The sequence below is a fragment of the Armigeres subalbatus genome, chromosome 2 (assembly GCF_024139115.2).
Source record: "Armigeres subalbatus isolate Guangzhou_Male chromosome 2, GZ_Asu_2, whole genome shotgun sequence".
Taxonomy (NCBI): domain Eukaryota; kingdom Metazoa; phylum Arthropoda; class Insecta; order Diptera; family Culicidae; genus Armigeres; species Armigeres subalbatus.
In genome coordinates, this window is record NC_085140.1 from 383,697,589 (window position 1) to 383,723,191 (window position 25,603).

Below are 25,603 nucleotides of genomic sequence, written 5' to 3' on the forward strand. Positions count from 1 at the left end.
CCCTGCATATATTATTCAAGAAAAGTACTACTTTTGAAAAAAAAACTCTGTTAGATGTTTTTCGACACACGAGTTTCTGACAACTAACTGTGTTGAATTTTTAAACCATTAAAAATACCCATTAATAAACATTAAAAAAAACTATTTTCTTCCTTTATTAGATTGATTTTTTTGCAAGTAGCAGTACCGTGTACGCACCTAACTTTGCGCAGCTCCTAACTTTGCGCATTTCGCGATTATTTTTGTTATAGAATGCGTATAAATTGAATTTCGAAATATAATTACAACTTGTCAGCATAATATACATGTTATTATAACAGTGCATGCATTTTGCTGCAATTAAATCACACATTTTTCATTTTAATAGTTGGAATGTGTACTGAAAACAGTGAAAATGACCAAAATGGCGTGTTCTTAGCAGAGTGTAAAATAATCGAAAATTTTTCTTCATTTGTCAGTTCACTTCCGACACATTCATAGTCGGCTCTGGACAGTCAATATTCAGTTGAATATTAGTCATTGAATATTTATGCACATTTTACAAATAGATAAATTATCTGAAATCAGAGCACGTTTCAAATGAGTAAAGTGATTTATCACACAGGACTGAATCCGATTTTCATCCGCGATGCACTTTCAACGGTAAACATCAACATAAACAATGCTAATTATGTTTTTTCTGCTCATAGTAATTACACTCAGTGACAGTCGAATGAATGAGTTCGTGGAGTAGTCATCTGACTATGTCATTCTATGTTTTGAATATTCATGCGATGTTTGTCAAAATTCGGACCGAAGTTGCTTCATGAAGATGAATATTTTAAGCTCTGGTTCTTAGCACAAATGACAAGTGACGGTATACCCGAAAAACTGTATTTTTTGTAAATTTTTACATTCGCTGACAACTGATTACACATGGACCTAATAATTATAATATTGTTGAAGCCATCTTATGAGAATTTGGTCTGTTATTTACATTTTTCGTTAAAATATATGATGCGCAATGTTAGGAACAATTTTTAAATACAGTGTACCTAATTTTGCGCACAACTCGTATTTCTTCGATATTTTTAACATTTATGATGTACCTCGTCGGAATAGGGTTTTCGCAAAAAGAACTTTGTTAGCTGTGGCCACTGTACATAAATGTGGCTGTACATACACCAACAGACGTGAAAATATACTAAGTATATCGAATCATAAGAAAATAATGCTGGGCATCCCTCATATTCTCAAATATGCTCAAATATGCCTAGAAATGGAATGAACATGCTTTGTAATAGTAGTATTAGCTGAAAAAATAAAATTTGAATGAAAAATTGTATGATAGACGCGACCTTCGTGTTCGAAATTTTCCAAGTTATGTGCGCAAAGTTAGGCATATAATAAGTGGTCTGCTTTGAAGTTCAATTTACTATTTATTTCGAATTTTTGTACCAAATTTAGTTCTCAAACAATAATATGATAATAATACTACAGCATGGAAACTATTTCAGGCAAATAGCTACTTTCTGTAAGTTGTACGAGTTGATTCAATTTTGCATTTCCTTAACTGCGCAAAGTATGGTGCGTGCACGGTACATCACTTAATTACCTGTTATTTGCGCATATACGTTTGAACCTGAATGTTGGCAGCGGTGTCGAGAAAATCAACCACTGCCTTCAGTTTATTATCTTGTTGGAATACCTATAAAAATGAATTTTAGGCTAAACGTTAATGGCCGTAATAAATATAGATATTACATATTAATGTAAAGTATTGCCGGAACATAAAACAAAAAATAACACATTAGTTTGCCATAATAAATCCTTGTGGTCACTCGAAAATATATGACGTTGAAGTTTAGAAAGGTTCGAACTACTTTGTTTCATGAAGATAGCTCTCGAATCTACTACCGTATTAGACCTTTACGGTAAAAAATAGGTGTTTTTTGTCTGTGAAGATTCTTTTTTCTCCATAAACAGATCATATACATCATATGTGAACAAGATTTGATCTCACTTGATAAACCGGATTTCATTTGAAATTTGTATGTTACCTTATGTCAGTTTTGCAGAAATACAATTTTAAACTCAAACGTGCACATTTTTCGTGAATTTACTTTCTGGACTATAGTGGAATGGAATCCAAAGTAACAAAACCTTAAATCGACTCAATGAATGGCAGTACAAAATAAGCGACTTATGAACAAACAAATTATGCGGGACGTTACTGCATAGTCGGACGAGACAGAAGCAAAACGTAAAATCTCTGAATGAAGTTTGCGCAACTCACAACTGACGATCAGTAAAATATGCGTGTGAATGTGCTTGCTTGTGTTGTAGAATTTTCATGTTTTGGGCGATGTTCTGAGCAATTTGGACAGTGTTCCAATCAACAGCTGAAAGTGGTTAATATTCCTACCCTTTTCGGGCACCTTTTTCGTGCCAATTGGTACTGTTTACGGTATCGATGTCGTTATCTCACTCTCGAGATTCTCGGATGCAGTACACGACTGTGCGCACTCACTGTATTGTTCTAAAATGATTTTTCCTAAACGCAGGGTAGTCTGGACACCGCTATTTCACCTGCGGAGCGGGTGTTTTAAACGGAAGAATCCTCACGCTCATCCTCGATGACGTTGACGGGGCAAATATAGTGTGTTTCGATTTTGTTCAATTTGACCCTTGTTGTTATCTTGGTTTCAAATATGCTTTCAGTATATTTCCGATTTTTTATTTTTTCTGTTTTTGCATTTTTTATAACATTTCTTTAAAAAGAAGTTCCACAATCATCGTAGATCAATTCAGGTCCCTGTCTTCTAAGTACTTGTATTCAAAAGTGAATCCTTCCTTTTTCCGCTGACCCCACTTCTCGTAATCGAAGTAGATGTAGGTGCCCTGATTTAAAAAAAAAGCAAACGTTTAAACATATTTTTGATACTTTAGAATCATCTGAGTAAACATTATACGTACCTGCTCGAACTCTTCGTTGATGATTTTCGGCTCTTCATGGCGCTGGAACCACATCATATACTTTGTATGAAATCGCCAGCTCTGCTTTTTGAGAGCCTTCGCCGCCAGATATTGCGCCTTGGTGCCCTCCATGTAGTAAAACACAAAGAACAGCGTTTCAGGCGAGAGGCGTTGGAAAAACTCTACCGTGTCAGAATGTGGAAGTGGTTGCTGAAATAATTTATAGAATAAGTAGAGTGACAGTAATTTACTTGTTTTAAAAAAAATCAATGGCTTCAACAGACGTTCAATCACAGAAAAGCAACGTTGCAATTCTTTATTTATATAGAGCAACTATCCCTACCTCCTACAACCCTCTACAAAATAAGTGTCCCTAAGTAGATATTTTTTATTGCGCTGCTAATAAAGTTTGCAAGTTGATTTGAACAAGAATAAAATGAAACAGTTTCTACGGAGTAATTGCCGATTTGACAATTCTTTCTAGAACCGAACGCGGATTTCAAATGTAGCATTCCAGGATTCCCGCATTATTTCAGTGTTGCCAAAAAACATGCTAGTAATGCTGCATGTAAAAACATCGTCTTGAGTTTTTCATGCATAATCCATTCATTTGGCAAAACGCTCCAAAATGCATTTGGTTTGAGAGGAGTTCATCGCGATTTTACTTGCACTTGATTGCTGCAGTTCTTGAGATTTTGAGATTGAGATTTTACCAACGCTGCCTCATATACACTGTACTCGTAGCCCAAATTTAACCAATACCTAAAACTTACCTGTGGGTAATGCGGAGGTGTCTGCACGGGCTGCCGTTGCAAATAGGTCTTAAGCCTTTCGGAATCACTTGGCGTTGGCAAGTGGTAGTACGCGGCTTCCATCATTTGGAACTAAAATACAATCAAACCCGTTAGAAAAATCCGTGTTTGAACGAACGCCATCACTATTCTGGTTATTACTTGTATCTGGTGTTCTTTCTGCAGCGGCGATGGCCCAAGTGGTGCCACACCTAATAGCGGCGGTATGTGCGCCTCATTCGTTCCGCTTACTTTCATATTGGCGCTGGGCACATTAGGATTCGCCGTATTTGCAACAATACTAGTGCTAGTGTTGATAGCATTCGGCCCGTTACTGATGGCAGTAGATGACGACGTAGGTATTAGAGAGTTCGCACTGCTAGCCGGATCCACCAGGGTAAAAGACTGCTGTTGCTGCGGCTGTGTTTGCTGCGGTGGTGGCTGTTGTTGCTGAGCGCCGGGCTGCTGTTGGCCTGGTTGAACAGGCTGACCACCGGGTTGTCTCGTATCTGGTTGGGGCTGGGGTGGCTGCTGTACCGTCGGAGGTTGCTGCTGGGATTGAGTACCGGCTTGCGAGGGCTGTTGAGGAACCACTGCACTACCAGCGACCGATGATTGGCTAGCATCCAAGGTCCCAGTGGTCCGGTTTATCACTTCCTGGGCTATGTTTTTCAATGTAGACATCGGGTGAGTGCTTGCTATATGCATTGATACAGCATGATTGGTGGCATTCTTACCGAGTGTTGTAGGACCGTTCAACAGTTGCTGCTGTGGCGGGGACATCAAGCTGGGAGATGCCCTAGGAGAGAAAAAGGAGTTGGCATTTCAGCTGATTTGAGAATACGATAAATACGGTCAATGAGATGATATGAAATTTGTCATTTTGCCTTATAAAGGATTAAACTGATATTTTGGTGGAACTCATACAGATAGAACGCAACACAGGTCTATTATAAAAGACTAAATAGGTAACTAAAGTCCGAATCACAAACGATCAAAACTGGTAAAAGGTCAAATAAACTCGGCAAGGCTATGAAATTATATACCAAACGATATTGTAGGGGAAAGTTGGGCAAGATCGTCACTCTAGGCTCTGGCTCTTGTGCAACATTAAAATCCTTCACATACACCCAATATTTTTTTTACACGATTGGTATTCTTTAATTTCCCGGTTAACCTGATTTTTCACAACTTTTTAAATACCACCTGAATTTTCTTTGATTTTTGTGTAAATTTTTTCATGGGGTTAACTCATAGTTTCATTAACGCTAAGGGTCTTAATCGACTAAAACCCACCCGTGTAAAAAAAGAACTGGGTGTACTGCAGATGTGTCTCTTAGGGCCGATTTCTTCACCAGCCGCGCTTAGCGTCATAAACCTGGTTTATCATAAGCTTTGCTTATATTTAAACGTCACTTTTAAGCCAAGCCTAAAAATTTGATTTCTTCACGCGCGCTTAATGGTTGGAGGCCGTCGCTTAACGTAAGCCGTGTTTAACTAATTTTCCAATATCCTTCCATTACTTTCCAATCGACACTTCATTCCCAGCCTTTGGTTTTGATTTTTGTTGGTTTAACGCATCTTGCGTGAGAATTTTTAAAGTGAAAAAATGGCAGCGAATTGCGAGAGGAAAAAGCGAATTCGTTCGGCCAATTTTTCAGAAGCAGAGGAGGAACTGCTGGTACAGCTCGCATTGAGCCGGAAGTGCATAATCGAGTGCAAGGCGAGTGACGCACAAAGAAACGAAGATAAGTCTAAGGCATGGGATGATATCTGTTTCGAATTCAATGCAAACTGCAGACATGTCTTAACACGGTGAGTAAAATAGCTGAATTTTAGTACTTTTTTGAGTTGTTGCGGTTTCTTTTTCCGGTTAAAAATATTTTTTTAGGTGCGCACTGCAGCGGTACTCCAGAAAAAGTATGAGAATATTAAAAAATATATCCGCCAAAATGCTTCAAAAGAAAAAATGTCACGTAAGGCCACCGGAGATGGTAGAGGTCCTGATGAATGGCGTCCAAAATCAGAGGTAATGGCAGAACTTCGTGATGTGATTGCGCTGTCTGTGGATGGACTTCCTTCCTTGTGCGATGACGACGGCCGAGGTGAAGATCTAAATGTGGACGCTGATGAGCACACTGAAGACAGAGGGTTGCGCGAAATTAATACGAGAGATGCATTTGTGGTTGAATATTTGGAAGATGAGCATGTCAGTGGAGAACAGGAAGCCGTAACTAACGAAACCCCTGAGAAGTCGCTCGTTGTTCTACCTGTTGATGACCAAGGTGCCGAATTTCAAATGGACTCGAAAAGTGGGAAAACTACAGTCCTGCGATGTTGAGGAAGCCCACGAGCGAGGTTTTAAAAACACGCAAGAGCCGTCAAGCCTCACGACAAGTGACGACGGTTGAGTCGGAACTTAAAAAGAAGTTGTTGGAGCGTGACCATGAGATGATGGAAGAGCTCCATCGTCTTGAAGTTCAGAAAAGAAAAGTAGAGCTTGAAACGGCGCTTTCAATATTACATTCAAGACCAACAAAATGAAGCTTTAAACACAGCAGCTGCGTTACCAGCACATGCGGGAAGAACATGCTGTACTTATGAAGCTTTTGGGAGTCACACATTATCAGAACCCAGGAAACCAGAATAATAGTTCTGGATCAGAGAGTGAATGAAAATATGATATGTCTATTACTATTCCACTTGTTAAATAAATGAATGAAGTTAGAAAATGAGTTGCATAAACTTCATATTCTGAAATTTCTCTTTCTTTTTATAATTTATGCACTGTACTTCCGAATAAATTATTTGACATTAAATTAGCAACAAAACCGATGAAATTTCTGAGCATAAGAGCCTTTAGGACATCATTCTTCTTCTTCTTCTTCAATGGCTATACAATCCCACTGGAACTTAAGCGCAGCTTCTCAATTTTTTGTCAAATATTTTGACTGTGATATGTACAGCACATGTTTCGAAATAGACAAATTGATATCAAATTTGCGAAAAAGAATCCACGTGTCTTGGAGGGACTCGAACCCAAAATCTCCTACTTCCTTTCTTATGTTCTACGAGCATTTTCACATTTAATAATTGAAATATCTTCTATGCATGAGTAAGTATGTATCTTGTGCGTCAAGTACAATGGATACACTACGCTCTGGGTCCCGAGAATTTTCCCAGTTTCCCATCCGAAAACATCCAAGATCGGACCGAAAATTAAACTCGCCATCTCCGAAGCTTGAGCGTCTTTAGTATATCCCTTGATTCCCTCGGAGAAGCTGCATTTTTGTTTCTAGCCAAAAATCCAAATTATTCACCAAGTAATAAACTTCTGTTGAGCCTGTAAAAGCCGGTATTGACCAGTGGCTATGGTCATCGAAACACCGGAATTCGTTATTCTGTAAGGTGATGATTGTCTATAAATGAGGAGAAATAAGCCTAGTCAAATGACCAGTGGTTAGATCCCTTTAAAGATTCATTGGAAGTATATTCGTATCTTGCAAGAAGAAGCGTTGTATGATGGTTTAACGTTGAGAAAAATATTGACGAACAAAATGTTCACGAACACAACCTGTTGCGCTTCTCTCCATGTTGGGGAAATCTGGAACGATAGTGGCAGCCAACATTTCCTCAAAACCTTCGATTTCTTCAGGTGGTTCAGATTCCTTCGCATCAATTGCTATGTTATGCAATACTGCACATGCTACAATAATCAGTTGAACTGTAGATATTCTCACACGCATGCCTAAAGATAATACTGGAAATCTACGCTTCAGCACGCCACGCCACGCATGACCGTTCCACGACATTTCGGGTACGAATTTGACTTTCGTTGTATAGAGCTCGTTCAAGTTTCATTTTTAAAGTTGAGTTATTAAAAATGTGCTGGTCGTGTGATGCTCCCGGCCATCTTGCAACTATATTCAAAACTTTTAGATTTGCCGAACTCACTGTTTGTACATTTAGTGAGAACCATGATTTGCGATTTCGATAATTCTCAGCATGATCACCTCCAGGTGATTGTATCTTGACATGTGTACAATCAATCGCACCAATAGTTCGAGGAAATTAGGACGAATTATTTCCAAGACCATTGCGACGGTGCTTTTTTGAAGGCGGAATCTCATAAAGAAATCCTGATCATCCCATGTATCAATACTAATACGAGTACGCATTTTATACTGACGACGTGCTAATTGTAGGCCAATAGTATCGTCCTCGTCTTCACTATCACTTCCCAAAAATGTCCAACAAGGCCGATCCCAAATGTGCTGGCGTCGTGTGTTCATTTTTATATTTGCACTTTTTGATACCTTCCAGAATAACCAAAATCTAATAAGCCATATTTAGTAGTTAAATGAAGGTGAAGAAATCGAGAAAAATACTAAACCAAGTTTAAAAATTGTTTAAACCTATTTAAAGTTAATACATCTTATAACTACGTTTGAAAAAATAATGTTTTTTCAAGGCCTTTATTTACAGTATAGGGCGAATTCGCCTATTGTCCATAAAATATTTGAAAAAAAGTTTTGAACTTGATAAAACATTAGATATCATTTTTGCACTTCATGCACGAATGATGTTCATTCCAAAACTGGCGAATATTGATTTTGTAGTCACTGATCATAAACAAGGCTGAAACTAACTTTCTATCCGTTGTTTGAAATCAACTCTAATTTAAACCCAAATTATTCTGGTTCTTTACAATTGATATACAATTGATTACAATTGAATTACAATATACAATTGAAAATAAAATATGTTGGGATGCATTCATAGACTTAGGTTCCAATAGTGGAAACAAACTGGAGCAATTCTGTGATCCTAATTCCAATCATCTGAAACGGCATTGTTCCTAATTCCGTTCATTCGCGTTCCTAATTCCAATCACCCGAAAAACATTTGATTTCTTGGAGAAATTAATATCAGACATAATTTTTCTCACAAATTCATCTTTTCATTCATTATTATTGCAAATATTAAAATATTTTTTTCTTCTAAATTTAAAATACAGTTAATGATATTTCCTTAGTTGGTATTCTTTAAAACACCGGAAAACCCTTCTTCTACAAAGTATTCACGGATTTCGGTAAAACATAATCTTGTCTGTAGCTCAGAGACAGCAGTGTTTTGTAGTGGACTCGAACTCGCCAAGAAATCAGGATAAAGCTTAAAAAACAAGAACGCCACAACAAAATTGGTTCTGTGCTGTTTTCAACTGTCCATGTTCTTCGGAAGCCCTTTTTTAACATTGTCCAGCAACCACTTGACAATTCGTCATTCACCATCAACTGAAGAAGAAAAACGGCATTTCCCGGCATGAGTGGAAAAAGCGTTCCAATAACCATTTTGCGTAGAGTTGTAAACGGAGTTCTTTTCGGTCTGACTGCTTGCAGGATAGAATTTCTAAAGTCCATCATTCATATGGCTTCATTAATGTACGATGTACCTTTTCTTACTCATAGATTATATTCTCACGAATAGAATTTTCGAAATTCATCCTCCAGACCCATAGAACGGGTTGGGCCCTCCTTAGCCGTGCGGTAAGACGCGCGGCTACAAAGCAAGACCATGCTGAGGGTGGCTGGGTTCGATTCTCGGTAACCGGTCAATTTTCGGATTGGAAATTGTCTCGACTTCCCTGGGCATAAAAGTATCATCGTGCTAGCCTCATGATATACGAATGCAAAAATGGTAGCCTGGCTTAGAAACCTCGCAGTTAATAACTGTGGAAGTGCTTAATGATGAACACTAAGCTGCGAGGCGGCTCTGTCCCAGTGTGGGGATGTAATGCCAAAAATAAGAAGAAGAACCCATAGAGCGGAATAAAGAACGAGTTGATATAGATCTACCGTGACCCGCCCTAATTCCGCGCAGCGCCTAATACCGCGTTTTTAAAGTAAAATTGAGAATATTCATGAAACACTTACTAAATTTATATTTTTTTTCGTTCAACATATAAATATACTATAAACATTGTTCACCACACTTATATTGACATTCAACTATGCTCAACGGGGAAAATAAAAAACATAAACAAAAACGTTTGCCCCGAACTGTCAAACGTAGGCATCTGCTTAGCAAAGCTGCTTAAATTGAGTGTGAATTTGAAAACCTTTTTACTTGTGTATTTTAAAAAGTTTCGTAGCAACATTCGTGTATATTTTGTCACCACAGGTATGTTTTTCAATTAGGTAATGAAGTTTTTACAAAAAAAATATCAATTTTGGTTTTTTAGTTCACAAAACAATTTCCACGGTATTAGGCCACCATCCCGCTCAGTAGTGCATAATACCGTGGTTCAATTTCTTCAGTAAAATGACTCCTAAAAAACGTATACTGTACTCCTTGGATCACATGGCCAAGGCCTTGGACAGTGTGAGAAACGGTGCATCAATCCGCTCTGCCTCTCATTTGTATGAGATGCTCGAAAGCACCATTCGAGATAAGATAAAATTGCGATATTCAAAGTCTTCGCCTGGAGCACCACCAATCCTCAAGTATGAAGATGAAAATTGCATAGTTGATTGGCTGATTGGTATGGCTAAAGCTGGACTTCCTATAAACACACAACGCCTGCGTGCTTTTGTCGCTAAATATATAAAAATAGCGAAGATCAAAAACCCTTTTAAAACTGGAATTCCCGGAACCAAGTGGGTGGCAGGATTTTTGAAACGTCATCCAAAAATTTCACGTAGAGTTGCAAGCTCCCTATCGAAGAGCAGAGCCAAAGTATCCCCGGAGCAAATCAAGCTATGGTTTGAAGAAATCTCAGCTTACATTAAAGAGGGAAATCTGCAAGAAGCTATGAAAAAACCCAAACAAATTTTTAATATGGATGAAACTGCTGTGCGCACTATTCCAACACGGGACGTAGTGTTGGCAGAAGCAAATGGAAAACAAGTGCATACTCGTGTTGGGAATTCAGATAAGGAATCATATACAGCTCTTTTTCCGGAAATGCTGCTGGTATGCTTGCTCCTACAATGATGCTGTTCCTTATAAGCAAAGAGTGCCTGGCGATATATATAGAAAACTTCCGAAAGGATGGGCTGCTGGCAAAACTGATTCCGGATGAATGACAAGAGATACATTTTTCCTCTATATGCGGGATGTTTTTCATCCGTATCTTTTGCGTGAGAAAATTGAATTCCTTGTCGTCATATTCGTGACAACCATTCTTCGCACGTTTCTGTAGAGTCGATTGCTTTTTGTAAAGAGAAGAATATGGCTCTTATTTGTTTACCGCCTAATACGACCCAGATAACACAACCATTGGACGTTAGTTTCTTAAGGCCGCTGAAACAGTACTGGAATCAACTTCTAGTTGAATGGAGAATTGATCATGCAGGGGACTTGCTACCACGCAGTGAAATTGCTCCGTTGCTCCACAAAGCAGTCAAAAGAATGGATAACTTGGAATCAATTCTCATGAACGGTTTTAAACGATGTGGTTTGTACCCGTGGGATGTTAATGCGGTTAACTATTCGGCACTGTTGGATAGACTAACTACTACAGAAGGTGCTACTTATGAGAATCGAGCATATAAAGAATTTACGAATAAACCGCAAGCAAGTGGTAATCATGCAAACTTGTTGGCAGAGGTTCAGGCTTACATGACGCAGAAATAAATTGATGTATTCAATCGAAGTGATTCTTCCAACGAGTGGTTGGGTTGCCCAGAAGAAACTGCACTTTTCCACGTCTGGCAAAAAATAAAAAAGGATCAACGTAGTCCTACCCCAATGGAAATGCCAGTACATGTACAAGTGAGGACATCGCTGGACGCAGAACCATCATTCAGTGGCTTCGGGGAATCTCTAGGTATTAGATATAATGATATTTTTTACAATTTGCTAAATTGAAATGTTTACTATAGGTTCACCAAAGCGAAACGCATCATTATACATGTCGTACCGCTCATCCGAACGTTCTAGAGATGCACTGAAGACTTTTTTTTGCATCCCTAGTTGAAAAGAAACAAACGCCAAACACAATGTCCCCCAATACCCCCTCGGTCGCAATTAGCGATGCTTATGGAATGTATTTGGAAAATATCGAGAACATCAAGACCACCAAACTACTGCATAAGGAAAAAAAGAAAATGGAACGGCAAGAGAAGAGGAAGCTACTAGCAGACAAAAAGGCCGAATTACTGAAGAATAAGAAGAAGAAGAAGCAAAAGTGATTATATATGATTTTTAATAATGATAAATTGGAAATAAAGTTAAATAATTGTTGCTCAGTGAGCATTAATTTGAAATGTATTGTATATTGTATTGAACAAGTCTATTTAATAACACACGGAATTAGGAACTTTTCTGCGCGGTATTTGGAATCACACCTAAAAAAAGCACGGTATTAGGCGTATGTGTATGTCGACAAAATATTATCATTTTCGCGTGTTTTGTCAATTCATTAGCACAAATTAATTTTTTTCCATAAAGAATATGAAATATTGATTGAAGCAACGCGTTGATCAATTACGATGATCGCATATTCATTTTTTTTATTACCATTTTAAGTTGAACATGCTCTTAACCCCACGGTATTAGGGCATGTTACGGTACCCTTATTCCAGTCAAGATATTTTTCCCTTTTCAGCATTTTATATTGGTAAAATACAGACAACGATTAGGTAATACACTGCAATGTTACCTACCTTGTTGTGCTGCTTTGTTTCAAATTCAGGGAAAATTTTCTTCTAAAAATGCTTAAATGCTAGACGTTCTTAGCAAGTGGGTTAATGAAAAAAGTCAAAATGGCGCCTGTAGTGAAATCTATATAATAAAAATGAAATGGTCTGTGTTCGTATCCGCAAAACTCGAAAACGGCTGGACGGATTTTCTTCATTATTCAGCAGATATGTTTGTTATCCTTTCCGACGGGTTTATATGATATTTCCTTATGTGAAAATCACGGTTAGGTTGAGTAAATCGTGAAAAACTAAAATTGAGATTCGTATGGGCATTTTGCATGGGTACTTCAGAACGCGCATTTTCGCCTACTATGCAGGACAACGTCTGCCGGGTCGACTAGTTTTCAATATTTATCGCTAAAAATGACACTGCACAAAAGTACAAAAATATGGTTATGTTACTTTTATACAAAAATTCTTCATTATTTATTATTTTGTCTTGCGTGAACGGAATTAGGAACTGATTGGAATAAGGGCACAGCACGGTATTGCCGATTATATTTTCTTCAAACTGTAGTAGCCAGATAGAGAACCCCTGCTGGTGTAGCTTATCCAGAGAAACTCTACTGAAGATTTAGAGATCTGAGCTACTGTGTTTCTTTAGAAGCATAAATTGTAAATGAAGCAGAAGTTGTCTGCATGTGAACCGAACTAGACGTGTTTTATTTTTGTCTACATAATGTCAACACACCTCCATTAGCGTGCATCACATAAATTCCCCAGATGTTACACAAATCTTATCCAATTGTTAGTTTGGGTAAACTATTAGGCATATATAAGCATTTGTGGACGAAATACATGGGCAAACGGTGGACCAAATCTTCGCCCAGGATCAATTGTATTTTACACCGATGGTTCAAAGCTGAACAATGATAAATATTTCAGTGATAAACACAGTGATAACTATTTCGATTCCCATGGGCAAATGGCCAACTGTTTTCCAAGCTGAAGTTCAGGCTATGCTTGAATGCTCTAAATTATGCTTACGCAGAAATTATAGGCATTCAAATATTTGCATAATGTCTGACAGTCAAGCAGCATTGGATGCTTTGAAATCAGCAGTATGCAGATCTAAACTCGTTTGGGAATGTGTTCAGCCAAACCTTGGGTAGTCGTAACAAAGTGAACCTGTATTGGGTTCCTGGTCATTATGGCATTGAAGGCAATGAACAAGCTGATATGCTGGCCAGACTTGGTTCATCTCGACAATTCATAGGTTTGTTGTGTGGTGGTGTATCTGCGTGTTCTCTTCGAATGGAACTAAAATCTTGGGAACATTCTAAAATAGAGGACATCTGGAAAAACACATAGATTGCGAGGCAGTCTAAACGTTTCATCACACCAAACGTATTTATCACTCGCAAAATTTTAGATCTTTCAAAAAAAGATCTTAACAGATACACAGGCCTTATAACAGGCCATTGCCCGAGCCGATATTACTTGAAGCTGAATTGATATAAAATTTGCAAATAAGCGGGACTAGAACCCATAACCTCCTACTCTCTAGATAGGCGTGATAACCCCTACACAACAAGACCACTTAAATCACGTTTGCGGAAAAGCCATCAGAATCCGAATACCAACCTCCACCGCGGATGCTTGATTTGCCCAATCGTCACATGTGCTTTACTGTTGTAAATCTGCTTCTACATTTGGTTTTTGATAAAAATGAGTTCAAATCTATTCATATGCTCAAATTCGAGAAAATTTTGTTTACGAGCGTTTTAGCACTGCTGCTAGAAAAAACAAAATCGAAAATGGCCTCCAATCTTTTTGACATTTTAGATTTAACTGATTTTGTTTTTCTGAGATAGGGTAACTGTACCAATGTTACCAATTTGGCCAGTTTCTCGCATAACAAGTACATTGTTTCGCAATCTTATCAATATCATTGAAAACAGCCTAAAAGTTGGCAATTAAATATTTCATCCATGTATTATACATGAGGTGACCAATAAATGTCTGATGCATAAAACATAATTTTGGTCACTCATTTTTCATCCGTCTCAAGTTCATGTTAAGCCATTGGAATCTATTAGTATCTCAATTACAATCAAACTTTGGCTGAAGAACCTCAAGATTTTCGTTTGAACCAATTGAAACGTGTTTCAGGTGCAAGAGTCCCACGAAGAGTCCTATAATGCATGTTCTCGCATACTGCATACTGGCGCTTTGATAGAAAGTTTTTGCAGTGTAATGTAGTAGTTGGTCAGTGAATTCAGTGAATCACCAGGAGCCGCTAGAGTTTAGGTAAAACTATGCAATGGTCATACTTTCGATAAAATTTTCCCTACACATTGGCCCGTGTGAATAAAAAGTAGTAAAATCTACAATATGTAGTTACTACTTTGTAGTAAGGTCCACATATAGTCAAGTTGCTTTGGTATGAATAATAAACTTTTTCGAACATTGTAGTAAATACTACTTTCGAAAATAAAAGAGTAGTATTTGCTACAAATTATATCTGTCAAAATTTGATTTGTTTATGTTTTGTTGTTCATGTTGCAGTTGTTCCCTACCATATTTATTGAAAGTTCAAATTCAAATTAAGTAAAAAAGCCTAGCATGGGAGAAATTTTGATTCTCTGAGTTCGGGAATTGAATCCAACGGTCGGCTTTTCCGGCAATTTTCTGACACGCTATAGCTTGCTCTGGTATATGAATAACATTTACGCTTTTTTTCACGTAATTCATTTTTACGCAACTATTTTGATTTGGGGATCTTTGTGGGTTTTCACGCGGATTTTTTTGAAGTTATTTTACGGGTTTTTTTATTATGGTCAGAGGTACGTATAAATCGAAGTTGAAGTCATTTTGACCGCGTTTTTTGGAATTTGCTGCTTTGTTACGCGGATGTATAGATCGCATTGGCCGTTCGTCGCTTCTCCTCGTGATTCGATTCAGTTAAGAAATGTTTCGTCAAACGTTTTACAACAGAGAAACAGACGTCTCACTTAGAACAAAATGGAATTAAAATCATCGTCACGGAAACATTATCGCCCAATGCTAAATGCACTGTGATTGGACAATCGGAAACCAGATGGCGGTAGTGTGCAAACGTCAAACACAAGCTAAATCGATGGAAGCGCCATCGGTGGCCGATTGACCACCTACAAAAAATTGAATCTTCCGTTGAAAAGGTGAACGATGGAACATGTGTTGAGTGAGACGTCTGTTTCTCTGTGGTTTTACGTCCACTTCCAAAAATCGATACATTGTCGGTTTTTACGTGGGGGACGTACCCTGGTACCGTATCTCCCGATCATTTTAAACAACCGCGTACCACAATTTCGAAATTAATTCATCGCATAAAAACGACCGGCTTGAGAAAAACTAGTAAAAACCGACCCAATCGTATAAACTTTGATAAACAGCACTAATTGTATCGCATCATATTATTTGCGACAGTCATTTCAATTCGTAAACACCTTAGGCAAATTTGAATGCAGGCGATGGAATAACTTTGTAGCAAGCTCCTGAGCAGACTACAAATAATTTGTAGTACTTACTGCTTTTATTCATACCAACTGTCAAACAAGTTGCACAAAAGTAGTATGTTCGAAAATTGTAGTAAAGTAAACGTGCTTTTATTCATACCGTTTTGCTACAAAAGTAGTAAATACTACATAATTTGTAGTAAAGTGTGGATTACTACTTTTTATTCATACGGGCCATTATCTTAAATTAATCGAAGAAGCTCAGGCTAGTCCAAAATATGTACATGTTCAAAATATACAATTTACCCTATGGGCCACTTTGTAACAAAAGTTATTCACTACACTCTAAAAAATCATCACGTCATATTCACGTGAAAAATCACGTAACTCGTCTGTCTTGAACAAACGACGATTGTTACGTGACGTTAGTAATGCTCACCTGAAATTCACGTAACTTTTACTAAAAATCTTGGTGAATATGACTGTATACCCACGTAAACAATTTAAGTGAAATTGTGTTAGTGTGATTGCAGCTTCGGCATTTGCGGAAGACCTGCATTGTAAACAAGAATGAATGATACATAACCTAAACATAATGAGGCTTCGCGGAGGTAAGTGATATTTTCCGTACCTGCATTTTTCCTCCTTGGAAAAAATCAACGGAGGTTGGATAAAATTTATTAGAATCGTTGAAAAATGATGTGAAAGAAAAAGAAGCTGCTTGGAAGTCTAGAGCTACAGTTTTCCGGTCGCGTTAGTATAAAATTTGTAGTCTAGTTTCCACTACTTTTTGTTTAATTAACAGCGGCAATATTAGCAATTTTTCGAGCAAAAAACTGGTTTTAAAATTCTCAGCTTTTCTCATTGAAATCATTTCTCAACAAATCTGATAAATTCCATTCAACATCCGCCGATAACTTTGTTTTTTTCTTCAACAGTGTTTCTGCAATAACTCCAAAGCGCAATGACCAAATGATGGCATTTCAATGTATCAATGCATCAACAACATGAAAAAGATTCCCTTTTATAGGAAGTCCCTGTTCATGTTTGCATTCATTCCAAAATCACTATATTTCAATACATTTCAAAACATGCAGTGGTTACCTGCTGTCTTGTAGCTTTCACTAAAATTTCACGTAACCAGTACGACCAAATCACGTCAGGTTCACCTGATCAAACACGTAACTACTTTCAAGCTTCACGTCATTAGTACTGGAAGATCCAGTCAGAGTCACCGGATAAATCACGTAACTCAAGGGAACTAAAATTTGTTCAGGTTACTTGTCATTCAGGTCACTCTTACGTGAAAAGTATGGTGGATGAGAACCACATTTGTTTTCAGGTAAATATGACGTGAAGATTTTTCAGAGTTGCATGTTGGTCAAATGGAAATGACTCATATAAGTGTGTGACCCATGATTGTAGGGTCAGTGTAAATTTATAATGGTTGAATGATTTACCAGAATATGTAGTGCAATCATTTTATGATAAATACCTGCTGCTGACAGCTGAGTTACTAGGAGATACACAGTTGTTGATGATATTCGCTCCACTACTGCTAATGGTTGATGCCGATGAACTCGTCATTACGTGATTATTCTCGATACCGGATGACGCAGACGTGAGCACGCCACCATGTGGAGGTGGTATGGAATTTTGGCCAGGAACCTGCGGGGGCTGCTGCTGCTGTGGTTGCTGTTGCGGCGGAGGTTGGGAAGGCGCATTACCTCCGGCTGCCACTACAGCCGCAGCATTCGTCAGCAAACTGGACGCGAGATTAGTCTGCTGCTGTTGTTGCTGCGCCTGTTGCAACTGTTGACTAAGCGTAGGTTGAGATGCATTCACAATCTGACTGAGGTTACTAACTGCGGCACCAGATGCATTGGGTACTATTGTCGCCGACGGTTGACCACTTGAAACAGACGATGTCGTCGACGTGGATGAAACGCTGGACTGATGTATCGTGCCGTTTTCTGGGTAGGCAAACGAATTTATTATTATACACAGAAAGGCTACAATAAAAAGATTTCAATCTTACTGGGATGCTGTTTAGCCACAGCTGCAAATGCCGGTCCAATAATTGGCTGGACAAGTCCACCAGGAGGCGCTTGCGGAGCTACAATACCGCTTAAATTAGGTACCACCGCTCCCGCCACCACAGCCGCTGCATTCGTGTGGTTTTTACTCGGCGTCGAACTTATTAGACCTGGCTTACTACTGGACGTATTGTTGGTAGTACTACTGATACTCATAGCAATGCTTCCGGCAGCGGCTGATAAGGTGCTGATGTCCACTTTGTTCGGCCTGATTGCCGTAGGTTTCACCGGCTGAAAGCAGATGGAATATTCTTATCAATTTCTTGTGTTCTTTGAAATGGTTCACCCTGAGCGTAAGTGGGTTCAAAAAGAGAGAAAACAGGACTTATTTGTTTTACCTTCCAAATTACCGTGCACGCACCCAACTTTGCGCAGCTCCTAACTTTGCGCATTTTGTGGATATTTTTGTAATAGAATGCGTTAAAATTGCATTTCGAAATATAATTATTACTTGTCAGCACAATATACATGTTATCATAACAGTGCATGCATTTTTTCGCTGTTAAATGACATATTTTTCATTTTAATAGTCGAAACTTGTACTGAAAACAGTGAAAATTACCAAAATGGCGTGTTCTTAGCACAAATGACGGTTTACCCAAAAGAACTGTATATTTTGTAATAAATACATTCGCTGACAACTGATTACACATGGACCCAATAATTATAATATTGTACAAGCCATCTCATGAGAATTTGAGAATTTTATTTACATTTTTCTTTAAAATATATGATGCGCAATGTTAGGAACAATTTTTCAATACAGTGTACCTAATTTTGCGCACAACTCGTATTTCTTCGATAATTTCAACATTTATGATATGCCTCGTCAGAATAGGGTTTACGCAAAACTACTATTGTTAGCTGTGGCCAATGTACATAAATGAGGCTGTACATACACCAACAGACGTGAAAACATACTAAGTATGTCGAATCATAAGAAAATAATGCCGGGCATCCTCATATTCTCAAATATGCTCAAATATGCCTACAAATGGAATGAACATAAATTGTAATAGTAGTATTAGCCGAAAAAATAAAATTTGGATGAAAAATTGTATGATAGACGCTTGCTTCGTGTTAGAAATTTTCCAAGTTATGTGCGCAAAGTTAGGCATATAATAAGGGGTCTGCTTTGAAGTTCAATTTACTATTTATTTTAGATTTTTGTACCAAATTTAGTTCTCAAACATTAATATAATAATAATACTACAGCATGGAAACTATTTCAGGCAGATAGCTACTTTCTGTAAGTTGTACGAGTTGATTCAATTTTGTATTTCCTTAACTGCGCAAAGTATGGTGCGTGCGGTACCCTCAATTCAAAATTTAAAAGTGGTTGCTCAAAAAGTACGCCAGTCAGTGGTGAGCCAGGTTTTGAGTTTAGTGATTGATCAGTTTCGTCGCGTTATCAAGAGAAATATTATAGAGGAAGAAAAGCAAGATCGTGTTTTCTTTCAAGTTTTTGACATTGAGCGCTATGCTGTGGATGTTAAAGAGCTCAAAGATGACCCGGCTGATACCCAGGAGCAGAAGAATAAGAAAGAAAAAGAGCGCAAGAAAAGAGCCAAAAAAGATCGACGGTGCAAATCCCTACTTGTAAGGCGGATTCATGATTCGCAGTTAGAATACGTTCGAGACCAAAGGGCCCCGAAAGATGTGTTGGATGTCTCGCACCGCGTGTTCGAAAGGCATAGTGTGGCGAGTGGAGTGCATCTAAGGGCCGATGTCCACGTAGCGGTTTTTTACGCTGCGTGCACGCCGCGTTCACGCAATGTACCCAGCATCAAATGGAGTAATGCACACGTAAACGTGTGCACGACTACATTTGATGCTGGGTACCTTGCGTGGACGCGGCGTGCACGCAGCTTGAAAAAACGCTACGTGGGCATCGGCCCTAAAGCGCCAAATGCTCACTCTGCCTTACACTCTAAAAAATCATCACGTCATATTCACGTGAAAAATCACGTAACTTATCTGTCTTGAACAAACGACGATTGTTACGTGACGTTAGTAATGCTCACCTGAAATTCAAGTAACTTTTACTGAAAATCTTGGTGAATATGACTGTACATCCACGTAAACAATTTAAGTGAGATTGTGTTAGTATGATTGCAGCTTCGGCATTTGCGGAGGACCTGCATTGTAAACAAGAATGATTTATACATAACCTAAACATAATAAGGGCTTCGCTGAGGTGAGTGATTTTTCAGGTGCATCTAGGCGGATATTTTCGGAAGTGTTGGATAAAATTTATTAGATTCATTGAAAATGGTTTGAAAGAAAAGGAAGCTGCGTGGAAGCCTTGGGCTACAGTTTTTCGGTCGCGTTAGTATAAAATTTATAGTCTAGGTTCCCCTACTTTTTGGTTAATTACCAGCGGCAATATAAGCAATTTTTAGCAAGAAACTGGTTTCAAATTCTCAATGATTCACATTGACATCATTTCTCAACAAATCTGATAAAATTCATTCAACATCCGCCTATAACTTTATTTTTTCTTCAACAGTGTTTCTGCGATAACTCCAAAGCGCAATGACTAAATCACGGCATTCCCTATATCAATGCATCAACAACGCGAAAAAGATTCCCTTTTATGGGCAGTCCCTGTTAATTTTTGCATTCATTTCAAAATCACTATATTGCAATACATTTCAAAACATGTAGTGGTAACCTGCTGTCTTGTAGCTTTCACTAAAATTTCACGTAACCAGTACGTACAAATCACGTTAGGTTCACCTGATCAAACACGTAACTACTTTCAAGGTTCACGTCATTAGTACTGGAAGATCCAGTCAGAGTCACCGGATGAATCACGTAACTTAAGGAAACTAAATTTTGTTCAGGTTACTTGTCATTCAGGTCACTCTTACGTGAAAAGTATGGTGGATGAGAACCACATTTGTTTTCAGGTAAATGTGACGTGAAAATTTTTCAGAGTGTACGAAACTGGCAGTCTGCTACAACATTTTCCGTTTTTGATAAACTAGTGCGTAAATATCGGGCAACCGGTGCGACCCGGATGAGCTTGATATTGTATGCCATCAAGTCTCGGGTACTTATTCAAAAGGACGTATGTGATTTTGTAAACAAAGATTCAAACGTCGATTTGTCCAATCTGATAGAACTCCCACGCAAACCATCACCACCGACAGGTTGGGGAAGCCTTCGGCTACCTGTTGGTGGTGTTGGTTTGCGTGGGAGTGCCATCAGATTGGACAAATCGACGTTTGAATCTTTGTTTACAAAATCACATACGTCCTTTTGAATAAGTACCCGAGAAGTGTAGGCTGCAAGACGACAAGACGAAGAAAAAGGGAACAGATGTGAGCACAGTGAGAAGTGAGCAAGAGCTGCTTTTCATGACTATAAACAATTTCCGAAGCAACGAAAAATCAAGTGCTTCGGTTGCAAGCAAGAGGACAACGACACCTTAATTAAGAATAAAAAAAAAGGGCAAAAAATCGGCAGAATGTCCAAGGATAAAGAAATAGTGTGAAAAGAAACATAAGTAAACAAATCCACAGCACACAAAGCACATGTATACTACACTGACAAAAATCCAATCATATCCATTATGTGTGGCACACATAAATTTTGACTATAGCATTTCCCACATAATGGCTATGTGAATTCGCATAGCATATATGTGGAAACACACATAACCGTTATTAATTAATAACCTTTATGTGGATTCTCCTATAGCGGGTGGTTATTAACGCACACATAAAATTTATTTGTAAATTTCTTTAGATTTTTGCCACCCTATAACCAGAGACCGGCGGAGTGAAAAACTGTCAGAAATGGCAACGTATGAAAATGCATGAAATCGTGAAAATTATTCTGGCAGCACTTGAACTTTTTGCTTGCTTCTTATGGATGCAAAAAGTAAACAAGTCGAAATGGAACCGCTTTTGACGGTTCGATTGGAAACAAGATGGCGTCTTCGCCGATCTCTTATTCTAGTATTTCTAATGTATACTGCCTGTAACTCGATATTTTCTCGAGTCCTGCGGATGATGATGAAAAGTCTGAATGTGTTGAAGCGAAGTCGGATGGGGTATACGCGATTAGGCTGATTAGCATATGGAGTATCGCGTTGAATGCTACCGAGCTTGTCGAAGATTTGCCGAGAACGAAGCTAAGACGCGCAATGATTGGCCGAAGTGGGAAGCTGATGTCAACGAGGAGATGGAAGCTTTGAAGAAAAACAAGACTTGGATAAGTGCACTGCCAGGAGATCATAAACCAATACAAGTGGATTTTTTAAGTAAAGCACGGAATAAATGAAGAGCCAGGTCGCTATAAAGCCAGACTGGTGGCTAGAGGCATCCGCCAAAAGTACGGCTTCGACTATAGCGAAACAACTTACAGTCCAGTAGCAAAACTAGACACGTTACGATCAGTTATGGCGATCGCTTGTCGAAATAAAATGATAGTGCATCAAATGGATGTTCGCACTGCCTTTATGAATGGGACACTCGCGGAAGAAAGATTTATGATGCAGCCACAGGGCTTCGTCGTTGGGAAGGACCTAGTTTGTCGATTAGAAAAGTTCCTGTATGGTCTTAAAAAGGCTTCTTGCCGATTTTACAGTTTTGCAGTGAATCGTTTGGCAAAATTCCAATCAATAATTAATTTTGAGCGTCTTAGGGGAAAATGTTACAGGGTTTGAAAAAAAATTCCTATGACCGTTGCCTATATTTTCGTGGATCCGAAGTATGTAAGGTGTTCATGATACTCTATGTTGACGATATTATAATTGCTGGTACATCACTGAAGGCAGTATTGAAGGTGAGTCAACATCATTACCTGGAAAACGTACTGAAGAGATTCAAAATGGAGGACTGCAAACCGTGCTCAACGCCCATCGAAAGTGCCTTGAAGTTTCCGAGAGGAACACAACGCTCCATTGCTAGAAGTCTTTACGGATGCGGACTGGGCAAATTACTCTTCTGACAGACTTTCCGTGAGTGGAGGAGTTTTCATGGTGTTCGGATGCACAGGTTGTCGGTCTTGTTGGGCCTCCGAAATACCACTTCAGAACCAATGTACCATACACACATGTGGAAGCGTTGGTTTGGAATATGAAATGTGAGTGCTTCGACTAAGCGTCCGATTTGGGAATCTCTGGCTCATTCAGTAGCCACTATGTTGCGAAGGCGGACAGAGGTCCTTCGTAGCTTAGTTGGTTAAAAGCACCAGTACTGAGGGTCGTGGGTTCCGAGTCTCATCGAAGGAAAGTTTTCAAATCAAAATCTCACATAAGGTACATATCCACATCTGAGTTTTCTGAACATTGTAAATTATTGTCCAAGTCGGGTGGTCCAATACCCGGAAAATAGAAATGATTGCTACCGTGGAAGTACCATATTTGACGCAGGTCCAAACTTGGCGCACTTTCATATCAAATGATTCATAAAACTTGTTTTCGTCAAAAATATATCAAAGAACCAAGCTAGATAGCTTTATTTGCTCTTCTTCTTTGCGTATATTGCATAAAAAGCATATTATCGATGAAGAATTAACTTATCCGAATCAAATATATGGAGGTCATACTCATAATGCGTCAATTTTTCGCTTTCTTAGCCACAATAGTAAGAATCGAATGATCATTTTTTGCACGCAAAATTACTTTTGTGAGAATTTTCGACCCCTACCTACAAACAGCCGAGCATTATGAGTAAGCTTTTCCTTTTATGCTGAACATTGCAACATTCGAACGCATTTTTCAACCCAAAATGTTCTGCGTCAAATTAGGCTCACAATTCATTTTGATGTTCCTAATTAACCTTATCAGACGAATATAAAATGCAGTGCTTAGAAACCTCAATAATACTCTTAGGATAAGCAATATGTTTTCATTTTATTTAAACTAAATCTCTACTACTTAGAATATTAATCAACATTGTATTATTCCACTAAGTGTCCAACCCATGGTAGTATGCCTTATACTGTCTTCGATTTTGATGCGTTTTTTCACGCGTTTTTTACACGGTATTTGGTAATTATGCAGTTTTTCTTTGCTGGTTTTGAGATTCTCGCGAGAAATTAATATTATATAATAAATTAGTATCATACAATTCAATTTACTTTCTCTGTACGAAATTCTAACAGGCCAAAAAAATGAACACATTTTTAATTAATTACTCTATTGCTATACAAGCCACTAGTCAGGCAACCCTGAATAGGAAATCAAACAAAAATATGCCTGCCTTTCTTATATAAGCTTCAGTTTACGTTAATAGTTTATTGAAAAAATGTATATGTATAGACGGACAGCTCATATTTTTGAGATATATCTGCTGATCAAGTAGCATTTGCATATTGGTAGCTTCAACGTTGTTCTAAAAATGTTCATATCCAGGTTGTGTTCCTTGTATCCGTCTCAGTTTATAGATTCAAAATTGCAGTTTACCAAAAAAAGTGGTTTTTATTACAAATGCAACAGACCATGATAGGCTGGTTATGCAATGAAATGTCAAAGTTAGTTCTCCCGTGAATATATGTTTTGACATTACTCTTACACCTAGTTGAGAAGCATTTTGATTGATGCATTGGGTACATGAAACTAACAAAACTCTCATATGCCACGTAGCATATAACTTGCAGAACAACTGAACAAAAATAAATGAAATGCTGCTTTGTAAAATGAATTAACTTGTTGTTTTCTAACGTCCAAAGTTATTTTGCACTGTCATTATATAAACAAAAAATAAGGTGTTTATTTGATTGAGTTTAACACAATTTCAAAGTGCGTCAAATTAGGAACAACTTTGCGTCAAATTAGGAACATGGTAAAATTAGTGCGTTAAGTTGGGCACCTCAAGTACCACATAAAAACAGACTAAAAACTAAGAAATAAACTTATATTTCGAAGTTTAATTATTTGTACACATTCTATAATAGTAGAAAGCTTGTTATGCAGAATATTAGGCGAATCCATTTTGCAATTACTTTTTCAATAATTATTCTTTTCAAAATTTTCTTAACTGTGTCAAATATATTGCCTCCTTCGCACTTCTCCTTCCGATGGTCACTGGTGACGCCAGTCATAGTTATTTGGTAGGGCACAACATGGTGCAAAAACGTTGTCTTTGGAATAAAGCGTGCTAGCGCCCCACCTCTTAAACCACTAGTGTACAACACTTACGAAAAAACCTAATACGAGCGAGCCTGCACGGGCGTTTCAGGACTGCACACGTGATGAAGAATAAATAAGAATGTTATTTGGTTATTGAACATTTTTGAACAGGTTCCCAATTATTCCACGCGACGCCCCTGAATGGATGTTCGCACTGCCTTTATGAATGGGACACTCGCGGAAGAAAGATTTATGATGCAGCCACAGGGCTTCGTCGTTGGGAAGGACCTAGTTTGTCGATTAGAAAAGTTCCTGTATGGTCTTAAAAAGGCTTTTTGTACTGAAAAGAGCCGATTTTACAGTTTTGCAGTGAATCGTTTGGCAAAATTCCAATCAATAATTAATTTTGAGCGTCTTAGGGGAAAATGTTACAGGGTTTGAAAAAAATTCCAATGACCGTTGCCTATATTTTCGTGGATCCGAAGTATGTAAGGTGTTCATGATCCTCTATGTTGACGATATTATAATTGCTGGTACA

At 38.2% G+C, this 25,603-nt stretch overlaps 1 protein-coding gene across 3 annotated transcripts in view; it reads right to left on the minus strand.

Moving 5' to 3' along the window:
- Positions 1 to 2,700: 2,700 nt before the first annotated feature.
- The window catches only part of LOC134213151 (CCR4-NOT transcription complex subunit 3), a 34,190-nt gene continuing 11,287 nt past the window's right edge, over positions 2,701 to 25,603 (minus strand). For 2 of the 3 annotated variants that reach the window (XM_062691806.1, XM_062691805.1), the window contains exons 6-11: positions 17,924 to 18,212; positions 17,381 to 17,858; positions 3,909 to 4,545; positions 3,729 to 3,839; positions 2,956 to 3,165; positions 2,701 to 2,880 (exon numbers count right to left, since the gene is read on the minus strand). In XM_062691806.1, coding sequence (XP_062547790.1) covers positions 2,782 to 2,880; positions 2,956 to 3,165; positions 3,729 to 3,839; positions 3,909 to 4,545; positions 17,381 to 17,858; positions 17,924 to 18,212 — 1,824 coding nt within the window. In that variant the 3' untranslated portion in view covers positions 2,701 to 2,781. The remainder of the gene's footprint in view (positions 2,881 to 2,955; positions 3,166 to 3,728; positions 3,840 to 3,908; positions 4,546 to 17,380; positions 17,859 to 17,923; positions 18,213 to 25,603) is intronic. The other variant, XM_062691807.1, reaches the window with a different exon arrangement.